General features: G+C 38.6%; 1 protein-coding gene and 1 pseudogene across 1 annotated transcript in view; both read left to right on the plus strand.

Moving 5' to 3' along the window:
* Positions 1–523: 523 nt before the first annotated feature.
* RFC1 (replication factor C (activator 1) 1, 145kDa) overlaps positions 524–17,266 on the plus strand; it is a 71,990-nt gene continuing 55,247 nt past the window's right edge. The window contains exons 1-4 of the mRNA XM_006895420.1: positions 524–583; positions 2,546–2,674; positions 11,157–11,232; positions 16,111–16,233. Of these exons, the coding sequence (XP_006895482.1) occupies positions 524–583; positions 2,546–2,674; positions 11,157–11,232; positions 16,111–16,233 (388 nt within the window). The remainder of the gene's footprint in view (positions 584–2,545; positions 2,675–11,156; positions 11,233–16,110; positions 16,234–17,266) is intronic.
* On the plus strand, positions 5,808–7,406 carry LOC102872881 (annotated as a pseudogene).

Below are 17,266 nucleotides of genomic sequence, written 5' to 3' on the forward strand. Positions count from 1 at the left end.
CCTCCAATCTTGATGCCACATTCATTCTCATAAAGCCCAACCTTCCAAATGATCTGTTCTGCATATAGATTGAAAAGGTATGGAGGACACATCCCTGATGCACTCCCTTCCTGATTTTCCACCATCAGTGTTTCTCTGCTCTATTCTGAGGACTGCTTCTTAGTCCAAGTATAGGTTTCGCGTAAGCATAATCAAGTATTCTGGGATTTCCATTCTCCTCAAGGTTAACAACAATTTGTTGTGGTCCACACAGGCAAATGCCTTTGCATAGTCAAATGAAACACAGACAGATAATCTGGTACTTTGCTTTCTGCTAAAATCCATCTGACGTTGGCAAAAATGTCTCTAGTGCTTCAGCCTCTTTTAAACCTAGCTTGTATTTCTGGTGTTCTCTGTCAATGTACCGTTCCAGTAATTTCTGGGTAATCTTCAGCAAGATTTGCTTGTGTTTGATACAAGTGATACTGTATGGTAATTTCCACACACTGTCAGGTCACTTTTTAAAAAAAAAATAGGAATAAATATGGATCTCTTCAAGTCAGCTGACCAGTTAGTTGTCCTTCAGATACCTTGGCACAACCTGGTAAGCATGTCCAGGGCAGCATCTGTTTGTTGAAATATGTCAGTAGGTATGCTCCTTTATTTTTTTTGTTTGCCACGTCCTTCAGAGTGGCTAGAACTTCCTCCTTCATCATCATTGCCTCTTTTTTATATTATACTAATTTATTTCCAAAATTCGAGTACATTGTTTTTCAGATCAGATTCTTCTAATTTCCCTCACCTCTCCACCCATCAAATTGTACAACTTCATGATTAATCCCCCCCCATCCCTCTGCTTCCACCCTCCCCACCCCTTGGATCCTCATCCTCATTCTACAATAATGGTTTTATAGAATATTTATCCTTGTGGGACTGACTTAATTCACTCAGCATAATGCTCTCCAGTCCTTCCCAAATTAGGTAGTAAGTTACAAAATCATTGCTCCTGTGTTATTCCATTGTATGAATGTACCATAGAAAATGAGAACTGAGGCATGAACGGAGACTTCTATACCAGTGTTCATAGCAACGTTATTCACCATTGTAAGAAAATGGAAAAAACAACCGAGAAGTCCAATCATAATCGAATGGATTGAGAAATTATGGTACTATTGTCTCTTGATCATATGTTATTTCCTGAAATTCTTGTGTCATCCAGTTCATTTTGGTACAGTGACTCTGAATACTCCTACTATCTTCTTTTATGGAACAACAAAAATATGTTATATACATAATTATTCTCATAAGGTATAGATACAGAAGATCAAGGAATACAGCTTTCGGTATGGGTTATATCTCAATGTCAAGAAAACAAAAATTCTTATTACTGGACAAATAGGCAGTGTCATGATGCATAGAGAGGAGATTGAAACTGTCAACAGCTTGATCTTGCTTGGATCCACAATTAATACCCTTGGTACTGTTGTTGATTGCCTTTGAGTCGAGCACAACTCATAGTGATTCTATGAACAAAAGGCCTGAAGCCCCTCTATAACTATCAACATTTATCAAAGTTTACAGAGTTTCCGGAGGCATGTTGTTTAGGAACTGGATGCCATTGCTGCTTCCTTGGTACTAGCAATCAGAAAATAAGAGGACATATTGCACTGGGAAAATCTTCAATTAGGGACCTTTTTATATTATTGAGTAATGATGTCAGCTTGAAGACTAAGGTGCATCTGATTCAGGTCATAGTCTTTCTTACCACTTTATGTGCATCTGAGAGCTGGACAGTGAATAAAGATGACAGAAAAAGAATTGATGTCTTTGAGTTGTGTTGGAGTAGAGCACTGAACATCCCATGGATGGCCAGTTAATGAACAGACATGTCTTGGAGAGGGTGCAGCGGGAGTGCTCTTTGGAGGCAAGAATGATGAGTCTTTATTGCTTGGAGGGGCTATTCCTTGGAGAGGGGCATGATACTAGGAAGGGTGGAAGGTCAGCGAAGCAGAGGAAAATGCTCAACCAGGTGGATTGACATGGTGACTGCTAAATGGCTCTCTTGTGTCAGGAAGTGTGAGGATGTCACAGGGTACAACAGGGTTCAGATCATTTGTTCATAGGGTTGCTGTGAGTTGTACTCGACTTGACAGGACCTAACAACAACAACAACAACAACAAAACATAGTCTGATTTACCAAGGAGAATATGGATCCAAACAAATAACCTGGCCTGGATCATATAGTTAGAAGCAGTTTGAGCACAGATTCAAACCAAATCTCTTATAAGTTTCTTTTCTTCATTCTATACTATTCTATTCTATGATGTGGATTAACTGCCTCTGAAAACACCCTTGAGGGTCAGCTATGGGTTATTTCCAACTTTACGACAAACAACAACAGCATCATGTGTAGTCCTTTTCATCTGAGACATGAAATTATTTTGTTATGGAGAAAATACTCAGGGTATTGCAAGTAGTGGATCTGGGTGTGCCTGTTGCCCTTTTTGCAGTTCAACATAAAATTTTGTAGTTGATGTTTATTTATGAATTTTCTCTTGTTTTTAGGATATCCGGAAATTCTTTGGGGTTATACCAAGTGGAAATAAACTGGTAAATGAAGCAGTGAAAAAGAATGAGAAAACAAAGTCTACTGAAGAAACTCTGAAAACAAAGAAAGGAATAAAAGAACTTAAGGTTAGTTTTCCAAAAACAATTTCAAATTGCTTAAAAGTTAAAAAAGCTGAGTTCCTAAATTTAATGTATTGATAATCTCAAGTAAATACAGATTTCAGCTCAGTTAGAAGAGAGGAGAAGAAAGTACAAACGTTACTGTTACCGTTTCTGATTAATACAGCTTAAACACATTGTGGTGTAGCCTGGTGTTTTTCATTATAGACGTGGGACCCATTTTTATTGGAAAGACTTTATGCTTAAGACCAGAGTTTGCTCCCAGAGACCTGAGTTCTGTTCTCAGGTGAATGGACTTCTGGCATGGTAGGCTTTGGAAGAAAGCTTTTTTCCTTTACCCTGTTCTTTGTGGGCCTTTGAGAAGTAAAGAATCAGGGTCATTCTAAAGCAAGCTGTGGCTATTGTAGTGTGTCTGCATGTAAAATGTAAATCACTTATATCTCTTCAAGTTCATGTACCACTCCATCCTTTATGCTCAGTTGTCAGATATATTTATCTATGTATGTTACTAATTCATGCTTCATTGTAGTAGTTTTTGTAAATGGTTATCTGTGTTTTAAAGATTCATATATTTGCCCTTTTTATGTTCTTAATTTCTTTCTAAAGAGCTGAATTTCTATCTAGTATTTTCTTACAACCCAAAGAAATATATTTAGTATTTCTTGTAATTTAGCTGTTAGTAATGAGACCAATTTAGCTGTTAGTAATGAGACCAAGAAATTGTTGTCCAAACAGAGCAAGGGTATATTGTATGGTTTGAAACCAAGAAAAGTATGCATCATCAGGGCCGTATCCTTCCTAACACCTATTCAGTCTTTATGCTGAGCAAATCATTTGAGAAGCTGTACTCCATAACGAATAAGGTAGCATCAATATCAGAGGAAGACTGATCAACAGCTATGCAATGCAGATGATACAACCTTGCTTGCTGAGAGGAGGACATGAAACACTTGCTGCAGAAGATCAAAGACTACAGCCTTCAAAATGGGTTACATCTCAACATCAAGAAGACAAAAAACCTCGCCACAGGGCCAATAAACAACATCATGATAGATGGAGAAAAGATTACAATTTTCAACCATTTCATCTTAGTTGAGACTACAGTCATCACTCTTGGTACCAGCATTAGGAGGTCAGGAGATGTATTTCATTGGGCTGGTCTGTATTCAGGGCCTCTCCAAATTTTGAAGAGCAATGGTGTTAATTTGAAGACCATCATGAGCCTAATCCAGGTCATCGTCATTTAAATCACCTGCATCTGAGAGCTGGACAGTGAATAAATATGACAGAAGATGAGTTGATGCCTTTGAGTTGTGGTGTTGGAGAACAATATTGAATATGCCATGGGCTGCCAGAAGAACAAACAGATGTGTCTTGGAAAAAGTGCAGCCAGAGTGCTCCTTGGAGGCAAGGATAGTGAAGCTTCGTCTCACATTCTTTGAGTATATCGTTAGGAGGAGGTGGCTTCGTGGTAAGGAGCTGTGCTGCCAACTTGAATGGACACAGTTTGAGTCGACCAGCAGCTCTGCAGGAGAAAGATGGGCAGTCTCCTCCCCTGTGATGATAAAGCCTCTGAAAACCTGCTGGATAATCAGTTATGAGTTGGTTTCAACTCTGTGTTCCATAACAACAACATTACTTAGAGAGGTGAAAGGTCAGCAAAAGAGAGGAATACCCTCAGCAAGATGTGTTGACACAGTGACTCAGCAGTGGGCTCTCAGTTATGTCAGAGGTGATAGGATGGATGGCACAAGGTTCAGAGCTGTTGTTCGTAGAATGTTACTCTAAGTTGTACTTGACAGCACCTAACAACGACATTGTCTCAAGAAGAGTGAAACGAGAACCTTCCTACTGAGAAAAAATATTCAACAATGCCTTAACAGTTAAGAGACTGATCTCTAAAATTTGTAGAAAGCTTTAACACCTAGACAACAAAAAGACAATCAAATTAAAAAATAACCCCAGGACATGAACAGACATTTCACCAGAGACATTCAGGTGGCCAGTAAATACATGGGGAAATGTGCTCATTATCTCATTCATTATTCATTAGAGAGATTCAATTCAAAACAGCAAGGAGGTAACATCTCATCTGAACAGTAAGATGGCAAACAAATGCAAGGGTCAGAGAGATTGGAACTCTCTGTACATTGCTGGTGGGACTGTGAAATGGTGCAACCACTGTGGAAAATGATATCATTCTACCTTAAAAAATTGGAAATAGGCCATTTGCTCCAGCAATCTTATTACTAAGTATATATTCTAAAGAAATAGATCCGAGCCATGAATACACACACACACACACATACACACACACACGCACGCACACGCACACGCGCGCACGCGCGCTCCTTGTAGCATTAAATAATAGTAGCAAAGAGATGGAAGCAACTTATTGCCCATCAGCAGGTGAATAAATGAAAACACTATGGGACGAACTTAGGATGGAATACTATGCATTTAAAGAAAATTGAAGAATTTACCAAATGCCACATAAAATGGATAAACCTGGAAAACATGCTGAGTGAAATAAATCAGACATAAAAGAACAATTATTGTGTAAGTCCATTGTTATTATTATAAAGCTAAGGAAAAGTATACAAATATAAAATAATCCTGGAAAACTAGCTACCAGGGATAAGAGAAGAGACAAAGGAGAAGGAAAACCAATAAGTTGCAAATAGACACATAATAAATTGGATAAAAGGAAAGGCCATATAAAATAATGTTATTTTTGTGTTGTGTACCACAGAGTTGGAACTGACCTATAGCTGACCCTCCAGAGGTTTTTCAGAGGCAGTTAATTGCATGGGAGATGACCCAACCTTCTTGGGCAGAGCAGCTGGTAGCCTTAAACCACATGCCTTCGAAATTGCAGCACAGCTTCTTGCCACTAGGCCACCAGAGTTAAAATAAGTATAATATAAGGGACGATTAATATAGTATTACTGATTAAAAGGTAGACACAGACAGCAGTAATAGACAAGAGTAATCAACAGAGAACCCCTCCCTTCGAGATGCTGGCGCCTCGGCCTGCCCCCTGCAGTGGAGTGTGTGAAGTCACTTAGGGCTCCCTCTTCTCTTCTGGTTATGGCTTGAGCTGTGAGGAGTTAGCTTGTTTGCCGGACTCCTTGGAACCATGGCATCCCTTTCCCTTGCTCCCGTTAACATCTTCAAAGCTGGAGCTGATGAAGAGAGAGCAGAAGTAGCTCGTTTGTCGTCTTTTATTGGTGCCATTGCTATTGGAGACTTGGTAAAGAGTACTTTGGGACCCAAGGACATGGACAAGATTCTTCTAAGTAGTGGACGAGATGCCTCCCTTATGATTACTAATGACAGTGCAACTATTCTGAAAAATATTGGTGTTGACAACCGAGCAGCTAAAGTTTTAGTTGATATACCAAGGGTTTAAGATGATGAAGCTGGTGATGGTACTATCTCTATTACTGTTTTAGCCACAGAATTACTAATGGAAGCAGAAAATTTAATTGCAAAAAAGATTCATCCGCAGACTATCATTGCAGGCTGGAGAGAAACCACAAAGGCAGCAAGAGAAGCTCTTTTGAAGTCTGCTGTTGATCATGGTTCTGATGAAACTAAATTCCGTCAAGATTTAAGGAACATTGTGGGAACAACTTTATCCTCAAAACTTCTAACTAATCACAAAGATCACTTTACTAAGTTAGCTGTAAAAGCTGTTCTTAGACTGAAAGGTTCTGGGAATCTGGAGGCAATTCATGTCTTCAAGAAGTTAAGAGGAAGTCTGGCAGATTCCTGTTTAGATGAAGGCTTTATATTGCATAAAAATATTGGAGTAAATCAACCAAAGCAGATTGAAAATGCTAAAATTCTTATTGCAAATACTGGCATGGATACAGACAAAATAAAGATAATTTGGTTCCAGGGTCAGAGTTGATTATACAGCAAAGGTTGCAGAAATAGAACATTCAGAAAAGGAAGAAATGAAGGAGAAAGTTGAACATATTCTTAAGCATGGAATCAATTGCTTTATAAACAGGCAGTTAATTTACAATTTTCTTGAACAGCTGCTGGTGTCATGGCTATTGAGCATGCAGATTTTGCAGGTGTGGAACGCCTGGTACTTGTCACAGGTGGTGAAATTGCTTTTAACTTTGATCACCTGGAATTGGTGAAGCTTGAAGTTGCAAACTTACTGAGGAGGTCATGATTGGAGAAGACAAATGGATTCACTTTTCTGGTGTAGACCTTGGGGAAGCTTGCACTATTGTTCTTCGTGGTGCCACTCAACAAATTTTAGATGAAGCAGAAAGATTGCTCCATGATGCACTTTGTGTTCTTGCCCAAACTGTGAAGGATACTAGAACTGTTTATGGAGGAGGCTGTTCTGAAATGCTGATGGCTCCTGCTGTTACACAACTTGCCAATAAAACACCTGGCAAAGAAGCTGTTGCAATGGAATCTTAATGCCAAAGCACTAAGAATGTTGCCAACTATCATAGCAGACAACGCAGGCTATGACAGTGCTGATTTGGTGGCACAGCTCTGGGCTGCCCACAGTGAAGGCAATGTGACGGCTGGACTGGATATGAAGGAAGGTACCATTGGTGATATGTCAATACTAGGTATAACCAAAAGTTTGCAAGTGAAGAGACAAGTTCTTTTGAGTGCAGCTGAAGCAGCAGAGGTGATTTTACGTGTGGACAACATTATCAAAGCAGCACCAAGGAAACATGTCCCAGATCACCACCCCTGTTAATAAACATTCCTTTATACTGTTGCGTTCTGGACCAGTTCATAGCAAAATTGTATTTGAAAGAGTTCAACTTCTTAAAGAAGATTATGGAATTGAATTAACTCTGGCTGTTATATCTTTTCAGTTTGGACATTTAACTGACCTCTTTTCTAACATGGGTCTAATTTATTTGCTATTTTAAAATTGAGTTGATTTGAAAGTTAACTTCTTAGACTGTGCATTAAAATAAAAATTTGAATAATTAAAAATAAAGACAAATCAACAGTAATAGACCGCTACATACATAATACTATATTATCAGTAATAAAAAATACTAATCTCTAATCAATACATGGACAAGCGAGCAAATGAAACAGGGGCAAGTGAAAGAGATTACATCCATAAATTTTGCATATAATAGGTCAGCAGGAGTGCTGTTGACCATGTAGACAAAAAGCAGGGGACAATATTACATAAACCTCTTACCTCTAACCTAACCATCTGATGGACTGAATCACTGGTCATTCTGCTTAATCGTAATAATCTCTGGGACACTGTGATCAGTTAATGGTTCAGAAGGATAGCATTTTTCATTCCTCACTGTTGAGTAGTGACTTAAGATCTAAAAGCTTGTGAGCCACCATCTCAGATCTCTTTGAGCAGCCGTGGGTCTTTCCCTGGGTAGAACAAAGAAGAGTGGTGAAAAACCAAGAGACTTGGAAACGAGTAGTCCATGGGCACCAGTGCAGCTTGTGGGCCTCAACTTCCATGACCGTGAGACCAGAACTGCCAGTTGGTACCTGACTACTACTATTAATCACTATGAAAGGGATCACAGTAGAAGGTCCTGGATAGAGTGAATGAAAACTAGGGCAAAACTCAAAGCCCTGATTTTGGTCAGCCTTAATGGCCTGATGGAGACTGGTAGTACCCTGGAAACTGTGACCTTCAGCCTCTCTTTAAGCCTGGAACTGGACTCACCTCTGTGACATAACTTTCCTCCAGACAATGAGCAGCTTTAACATCAGGAAGACGCTCGGCACTTGACCACTCACCTGCACAGAATCACAGGGACAGCATTTGTCAAAAGGTAAACCTCAGTGGCCAGGAAGGGAGAAGCTGGCGGGATGAATGTAGGTGAGAACCACAGGGGGATAATGGGATACAATGTGGGGTTGTACTCAATGTTAGGAAATAAGATGCATATCAGAAAAACCCCACAAAAGTAATTGAAAAGTTCTGAAAAGAAATTAAAAATAAGTCTTTCCTTTTCCTCACTTTTTTTAAAGTGTAAGGTTGGACTTTATTTTTTAAAAAGTCTTGAGGACTATAAATCACAAAATAAAAGCAGATTACTATGTAGAAACCTACTGAATACGTTTTAACTCTGCAGGAGAACTTTAATCAGAGTTGTTCTTTTGACATATTTATTCGCAATGCTACCTTTTATAATGCTCTTTTTCACAAGGTTATATCTTTATTTCAAATTATATTGCATGTTATTTCCTCAAGAAAACCTTTTCATTTTAAATGCTGTGTTTTTGGCTCCTAAAAACGGCACCTTAGAAAGGGGCAATTGCTACTCAGTCTCTGGTGGCATTATTCCATATTAGTTTCATCAATAAGAAAACCTTCAGAATGTTAATTTTGGACATTAAGTTCCTCCCAACCTACACCTTGCCCCCATATGTGGTCCAGTTTGTCTTTGAATGAGAAAAGGAAATAGGAAGAGGAAAATCAAAAGCAGCCATTAAAATAGTTCCTCATCCTTAATTGTTATTTTTTCTGAATATGGAACTTTGTGTTGAGAGGGTTGTTTTGGTTGTGGTTTTGGGGTTCCACGGTCTTTTGGCCTCCACACTTCTGATGAGATGTCAAGTGTCATTCCTTTTGTTTTTCTTTGCAATGTATTTTTCTAATGCTGTTTTAAAGGGTAGTGCTTATTTTGGTTGTTTTTTTTTTGTCTCTGGTTTTCATCGATTTGACTTGTGATATGCCCGAGTGTAGTTTTCCTTGTGTCTTACCTGCTTAGTGTTTCTGAACTTCTTGAATCTTTAAAAGAAATTTATCACTTAGCAAATTTGGAAAACTGTTGCCATTATTTCTTCAAATTTTTTTTTTTTTACTGTTTTCTCTGTCTTCTCTTTCTAGGGGTCCAATTACATACATGTTTGAATTTTTATTGTCTCACAGGTCATTGAGTCATGTTTATTTCCCCCCTCTTTTCAGTAATTGCTCTGTATACAGTTTAGTGATATTGGATATATTTGAGTTGTGCAACTTTTTTTGCCCTCCTTTTCTCGGTTGCTCTTCTCTTATTTGCATAAGATTCACCCACGTTCCTATTTAATTTTTTCAGCGATTCTTGTTAATTTAAGGAGCTCTGGTGGCATTATCCATAGGGAATTGTACTTCTAACCCAAAAGTAGTTCCTATTGGATGATTTGAATCTTCCAGTGGATCCATGGGAGAAAAATGGGCAGTCTACTGCCATGCAGTTTATAGCCTCCAGAAACCTTCTGGAGAGGCAACTATGAATTGGTTCTCACTGTAGCATTGTATTTCAGTTTGACTTCCAAGTTGCCAATTTAATCCCATAAGAGTGTGTGTGTGTGTGTGTGTGTGTGTATAGTTCTTATAAGAGCACAGTGCTTTTCCTAGTTGACCTAAACTTTTGTTTAATTTGAAGATGACTGCACAGGATATTTTTGGTTTAAGGCTTTAAAGATTGTCCCAGGGCCATAGTTTCTGAGATTTGTCATAGCTTCACAAAGTCTGGATTCTGTGACAACTTGAAATTCTGTTCTTCATTTCCCCACTTTTGATAAAGATTCCTCTATTAAATCTTTGAGCAAAATATTTCATAATGGTAATCAGGCAGCATTCAGTTCTGGTCTCATAGCAAAGGAAGCATGCTGTTATTGATGGAGGCAAATAGACACCGTTTCTTTTCCCTGCTCCTGAGTCGGCTTCTTTCTCTTGTTCCAGGTAAATAGAATTGCTTAATTTTACAAGCTTGTTGATCTTTTATTTTCGTAGTTTTATTATAATGATAGAGAAATATCTTAGTTTTATATTTAATTGGTTATAATAAACTATTTTCTGTTTCCAAGCGTCGAGGACTCTCCTTCATAGGGTCGCTATGAGTCGCCTGCGACTTGACGGCACTTAACAACAACAAACATTTTCTGTTTAATTTCTTTTTTTCTGGGGAAATCTGAATATGTTAAAATGATATGTATGTATGACTAGGAAACATACTTTTCCTTTTGGCTTAGTTTTCCAATAGTGATTGGCTACAGCTGTGCCCCAAATTAGTCAGCTTTTAGTTCTATGTCTAATCTTTATATCTAGGAAGCTTTTCATTGGAATATCTGGTATCTTTTTATTCTTTGATATACAGAGATTAGTGTTGAAAGTGAAGCTGATTAATAATGTAATTTTTTTGTAATTCTTCTGTTTTCTCATACATTTATTGTCTGGCCCTTTCTTTAGCCTAATCAAGATATTACTAAAATTTTACTAAAATATTACTGGTTAATTCTTTGTGGTGGAGGACTGTCTTGCACATTGTCAGATACTTGATATTGTTCCTGCTCTCACCACCCTGAGATGCCTTTCCTCCAGAATGATAACTAAAAATGTCTCCAGAGGTTGAGACATATCTCCAGAGAGTTAAAATCATACCTGATTGAAAAGCACTAAGTTCAAATCTAGTGACAAATAATAGGGTAGGTTACAATAGATGTTCTAATTATACTGTGATATTTATAGGTAAATAGTTCTTGCCAAGATGATGACTTCAAACAGAAACAACCAAACAAGAAAAAGAGGATCATTTATGATTCAGGTAATTATTTTATGACTTAAAAAAGTATTTTCTAAACTAATATAAGATACACAGTTTGCTGTGCTGTTCATAGAGATGTTAATGCTTTGAAAAGAAGACTGTATGCTAAAATAGTGTTTACAGTCTAGATATTTTAATGCATTAATTATTTAGAGAGATATTAGTGTGTAGCATGTCTCATACTTAATTGAAACATGGTATGTATTTTTAAAATATTCCCATTAAGCTCTCTTCCAACTATGTTTCTTTGTTTTCTTAAATAAAGCTATATTGCATGTTCAGTGAAAGTTTATACAGCTAATTAGATTGCTATATACTAATCTCTACACAAATAGTTCATCCTCACTGTTTCCTACTTTTGCATTCTAGTCACCAATTATCATTAACGCATCCTGATTGCATGTTGGGTCAATTTCAGACTGCAAAATTTGGTAAAAATTCTGTTTCTTCCTCTTTGGCACTAGATGAAGGAGCATATGCTTGAATAATACTTGTTGTGTTGTACGTGTATGGATATTATCTCCGAGTGTAGCACACACTCCATTGCGTTCAAACCACTCTCCCAGTCATCCTGGTCTGGTTTCTTGATGTCCTGAAGGACGATGCAGCTGCCTTGCTGGTTCTGCAGTTTCGTCAGTTTCTTGGCATGATCCCTTTCCTCATGGGATTGGTGGAGAAAGTATTTGGCAAAATTCTTCAAAGCCACATCATCACGGTCAAAGTAGTCAGACACAGACAGGTAGACATAGGCGTAGAGCTCCAGGTTGATCTGGTGGTTGATGGCAGCTTCTGAGTCTTGGTTGTAGTTCTGGCGCACCTGCGAAGGGGACGCGGTCATGGTGGTGGCGGTTGTGCAGTGCTGGAGCGGAGGCAAGGAACTTGGGGCGTCCCAGAGTGCTGATGTGAGGAAGTGGTGGAGGACTAGCTGGAGATGACTGACGGGGAGATGCTGGCGAGTGCGGGGTTCTGTTCAAGCGCTGTTGAAGCAGGAGACCACGGCGACTCTGTAAAGAGCATATCCATTCCCTGCATGTTTTTGTTGTTGTTAAGTGCCCTTGAGTCATATGTGACTCATAGTGACCCTATGAACGAAAGTCCTAGGCGACCCTATAATGGAAATCCTGACAGTTGTGTGACTTTCAATCCTTTCTCCATGTTCATTGAGGCAAGCTATTTATGGAAGTGGATACCACTCCTGCTTCCATGCTCGTTTTAGCCAGGAGCACCACCAAACACTGTCTGCCATGGGTAACCATTATCACATTTGACAGTCAGTGTCACAGTGTTCAGCTTGACAGCTATGACAAGTTACCTCTGTAGGGCAAGTGGATGCACTAGGGCTATATGACCTACAAGAATGTTTCACCAAAAACCATTAAAGACAGACCCAGGGCCCTACAGGAGTTTAATCTACTGCCTGGAGCAAGCTCTGCAGGCTCCACTCTTACTTCCCCTTAGTTTAGGCCTCTGAGCTGCCATTCATTCCCTGCATAGTATATGATTATCTGATTCAAAGCGGCCATAGCTGGTTCATTGCATCTCACTAATGCCTAGTATGTTGATATTCATGCGTTTCATGGATCCATAACTAACACCCTTGGTACAAGCAGTCAGGAAATCAGGAGACACATTGCACTGGGAAAATCTGCACTTAAGGAGCTTTCCAAATTATTTTGGAGTAGTTTTGTCAGTTTGAGGACAAAGGTGCGGCTGATTGAGCCCATAGTCTTTCTCATTACTAGCTATGTATCTGAGACTTGGACAGTGAATAAGGGTGACAGAAAAAGAATTGATGCCTTTGAACAGTGCTGTTGGCGAAGAGCACTGAACATCCTATGGACTGCCAAGAAAACAAACGTGTCTTGGAGAGAGTGAAGCCATAGTGCTCTTTGGAGGCAAGAATGATGAGGCTTTGCTTCACATGCTTTGTACATATTGCTAGGGGGTGCTAGTCCTTGGAGAAGGACATGATGTTAGGAAGGGTGGAGGGTCGGTGAAGTAAAAGAAGACCCTCAACCAAGTGGATTGATAAGGTGACTGCTGAATGGGCTCTTCTGTGTCAAAGTGTGAGATCTTTTTGTTCATAGGGTTGCTATGAGTCATACTAGACTCAGTGGCACCTAACACCACTGCCACCACCACCAGACAAATAGTTCAGGGATACTTTCACTATTAACTGTATTTAACAGTATTTATTACAGTTTGTCAGCATTTTCTTTAAGTGTGTTTTGATTATTCTAGCATTTGATTTGTTTCTAGCATTTTAGTTTCTCTTTTCTTGTTAATTTTTTTGTCTCATATAAATGACTTTACAGTGGAGCCCTGTACTCACGGATAAATAATCTTTGCATACCAATCTCTTATTTTGCTAAATGGTAATCTTGAGGCATAGTGTCAATTTAAGGTTTTAATACTATCCTGGGCAGTAGTCTCAGAGAATCCTCTTTGACCTCAGCTGGTCTAAGAGGTCTGAAGGTTTTTAAAAAATTTGCGTTCTGTTCCATATTTTTCTCTTAAAATCATATTGAAAGGTTTCGGATCAAAGCCAAGAACCACGCTGAGGTAGAAACATTTCCCAGAGTTCATTGCATGCCGGGCTACTCAGCAAGGGGAGTAGCACTGGGGTTTGAGCTCAGGGTGTTTATATGGGGTCATTACAGTGGCTCATTGCGGCATAAAGCTTCTGGTCTTGGGAAACTGGTTCTGGGGAATGTCCTGACATAGGATTTATGAGTTCTGGTTTCAGAAAATGTCCTGACATAGGATTTTCTGAGTTCTGGTTTTGGAAAATATCCTGACATAGGATTTTTGAGTTGAACTTCAACCTCCATTTTGATTTTTAGCCTAATACATATTATGGGCTATTTCAGAAGAGAGTACTAGACAGGCACCCTAATTCTTTTGTCCTTAAAGTAGACCTTACTGTGGCTCATGTTGGTAGAGGGCCCTGCTGACTAATTGCATCTTTGAAAATTGTTATGTGACTTCAAGTTGGAACTGACTCTAATTCATAGCTGATCCTCCTGTGGATTTTCAGAGGCTGTAAATCTCATGGGAGGAGAGTGCCCATCTTTCTTCTGTGGGGCAACTTTACATTGATTTACATTTTTCTCTTTAACCTGTAAGGTATAGAGACTAGTAGTTGTAGCTGATACTCTACTGATCATTGTAGCATTGTAGTGAAATGAGTTATTTATTTTGGACTTTTTGCTTTTCCATACCATCCAAAGAGACTGGAATTTTGTTTTGACATTGAGTTGGGAAGAATTGACTCCTTAATAATGTTTTGTTAACCTCCACCTTGATTTCTTGAAAATGTGATTAAATAAATGCCTTAGAATATTTCTTTTTTTAAAAAAAAATGTTGCTTTTAAAACACACCTTTAAGCATTTAGTCTTGAGCTTGATGGGAAGATTTCACTTTTTTGTTACCTTAAAAAGAGACATAAAAACAATTTAAAGGTATTTTGAATTTTTTTTTTTTTTGCATAATCAGTTATTGCCAAGGAGTTGGAACTGACTTATAACTGACCTTTCACTGGGTTTTCAGAGGCAGTAAATTGGATAGGAGGAGAGTGCCCATCATTTCTCCAATGAGTAGCTGGTGGATTCGAACTGCCTCCTTTTGGGTTGGCACTGTACCTTCTTCCCAACTAGGCCACCAGATTTCCTTTTTCAGATGGATAAGCTCGATTTTTGTTTTGAGGTGTTAAAAATAGTGATAGCACTCAGGAAATTTTCGTCTTTAGTTTTCTCTCTGGTGTGAGCTCTATGGGTTGTCTGGATTTGGGATTGCAAAGGCTGTCAATTATAAAAGTATGTGTATACTGCATGCCTTTTATTGCTCTGTATTGTAAGGACTTTTTAAAAAAAGTATGTATCCTGTTTCCTGGGAATTTGTCTCTTTTGGGAAACTAATTTAGAACAGTATGAGAAAGAATCTAAGTGTATGGTACAGAGGAAGAGGAAGGACACTAAAGTGTATGGAACACCTCCTTTATATCATGTATTGTGCCAAGTACTTAATGAACACTTCAAATTGATATGTGTACTTGATCTTGGCAAATAACGTGGGCTGAATACTGACCCTCCCAGGTGTTCATTCCCCATCTCTTAGACCTTACACTTCAAATTGATATGTGTACTTGATCTTGGCAAATAACGTGGGCTGAATACTGACCCTCCCAGGTGTTCATTCCCCATCTCTTAGACCTTATGAGGCTACACAGCAAAAAGGAATCAGTATGCTTCATATGGATGGAATCAGGGCTGCTAACCAGATGTCCTTAAAATAGGTAAAAAATTGTGTTTTCAAGGTGGTTCCAAGGTAATCCTAAGAATCTTTTAAGAGTAAGAAAAGTGCAACAATGAATGAATGGAAATCCAAAATCTCTGTAAATGTTCTTTAAAATTAATAAAAAAAAGAGTAAGCAAACAGCATAGGCTAAGAGCATGAAGGTTGGAAAGAGTCAGAGGACCAGCGGGGAGGTGGCATGAGAAGCACTCATCTTGCTGTTGTCAGCTTTGAGGATGGACACAGGGGGCCAGGGAACACTGGCAGCCTTTAGACATTGGAAAAGACAAGGAAATGGATTCCCTGTGGAGTATCCAGAAAAGAACTGTAAAACATTTATAGTGACAGAATTTGTAATAAATTTGTGTTGTCCTAACCCTTTAATCTGTGATAATTTTTTTTAATAGCAGCAATAGAAAATTAACACATAAATGTAATTATGAGTAGAAGGAGTCTGCAAGAGTCAGAAGAAGTGACTTGAAGAGGATGTGGGGAATTGGAGCACAGAGAACGACTGCTTTAAAAACACGTGGTATTATAATATTTCTTATCAAAATTTTGTCTTTATTTTTTCTCACACACAGATTCAGAACCAGAGGAGACAGTGCAGGTTAAAAATGCCAAAAAGCAACCAGGAAAAAAACCATTGTCTTCTAAACCTGGTAAAATCCTGCGAAAAGATCCCGTTACATTTATTTCAGAATCTGGTAAGACTACTGGCAGTGTTTAGGTGTTTGAGAGATTCAGTGTGTGTTATATTTTTGTCTAAATATGCCTCCTTTACTTTGAACTGAATTTTTAGTAGCTTTTTTTTTTTTCTTTGTTGAATTGGATTTGTCACGGAAAGACTATAATCATGTTAGGCATTTTCTGTGGTTAAGGTAGTGGATTAAGGGCAAATTACAGAGAATTGGCTCTTGGAATTTTGAATTCAGCCATTCAATTCTACCAACCACACTGAGGGAGTAAAAATGTGCTTCTATAAAGATTGTGGTTTGCCATTGAATCAGAACAAACTCATTGACCCTCCAGCAGGATTTTCAGAGGCAGTAAATCACATGGGAGGAGATTGCTCATCCTTTTCCTACAGAGCAGCTGGTAGATCTGAATGCGTGCCTTGGGATTGCAGTGGAGCTTTTTACCTCTAGACCTCCAGAAGTCCCTTCCATTAAGATTGCTGCCTTTAACAAAAGAAAGTATTAAAAAAATATAAAAAATAAAAAAAAAAAAGATTGCTGCCTTTGAAATCCTATGAGACAGTTCTACTCTGTCTGATATGCTTGCGTGTATAGAAATTGACTTGATGGCACATAGGTTTGTTTTGCTTTGTTGTGGCATTAAATGATGAAACTCCATCTTGAATCCTACATTAAGATATTATTGGGTCTATTATTATTAATATCATATGCCATCCCATAGCAATCCTATAAACAGTAAATCTGAACCCTCTCCTGCCCTTTGCCAACCTCACAGTCTCTGACACTTTTTAGCCCATTGCTCTTGTCATTGTGTAAGTCCACCTGATTGAGGGTCTTCTCCTTTACTGTTCTTTCACCTTTCTAAGCATGATGTCCTTCTCTAAGGTATAGCCTCTCCTTGCAATATGCCCTAAGTGTGAGACACATAGCTTTCCATCTTGCTTCCAAGGAACAATTTGGCTTCATCTTCTCCAGGATGCAACTGCAGCCCATATTGTTAGGTTGCATGGACATTTATTTTTATTCAGTTTCTTCTCAAGGT

The sequence above is a fragment of the Elephantulus edwardii genome, unplaced genomic scaffold (genome assembly GCF_000299155.1).
Source record: "Elephantulus edwardii isolate Elephantulus edwardi_28Jun2011 unplaced genomic scaffold, EleEdw1.0 scaffold00167, whole genome shotgun sequence".
In the NCBI taxonomy this organism is placed as follows: Eukaryota; Metazoa; Chordata; class Mammalia; order Macroscelidea; family Macroscelididae; genus Elephantulus; species Elephantulus edwardii.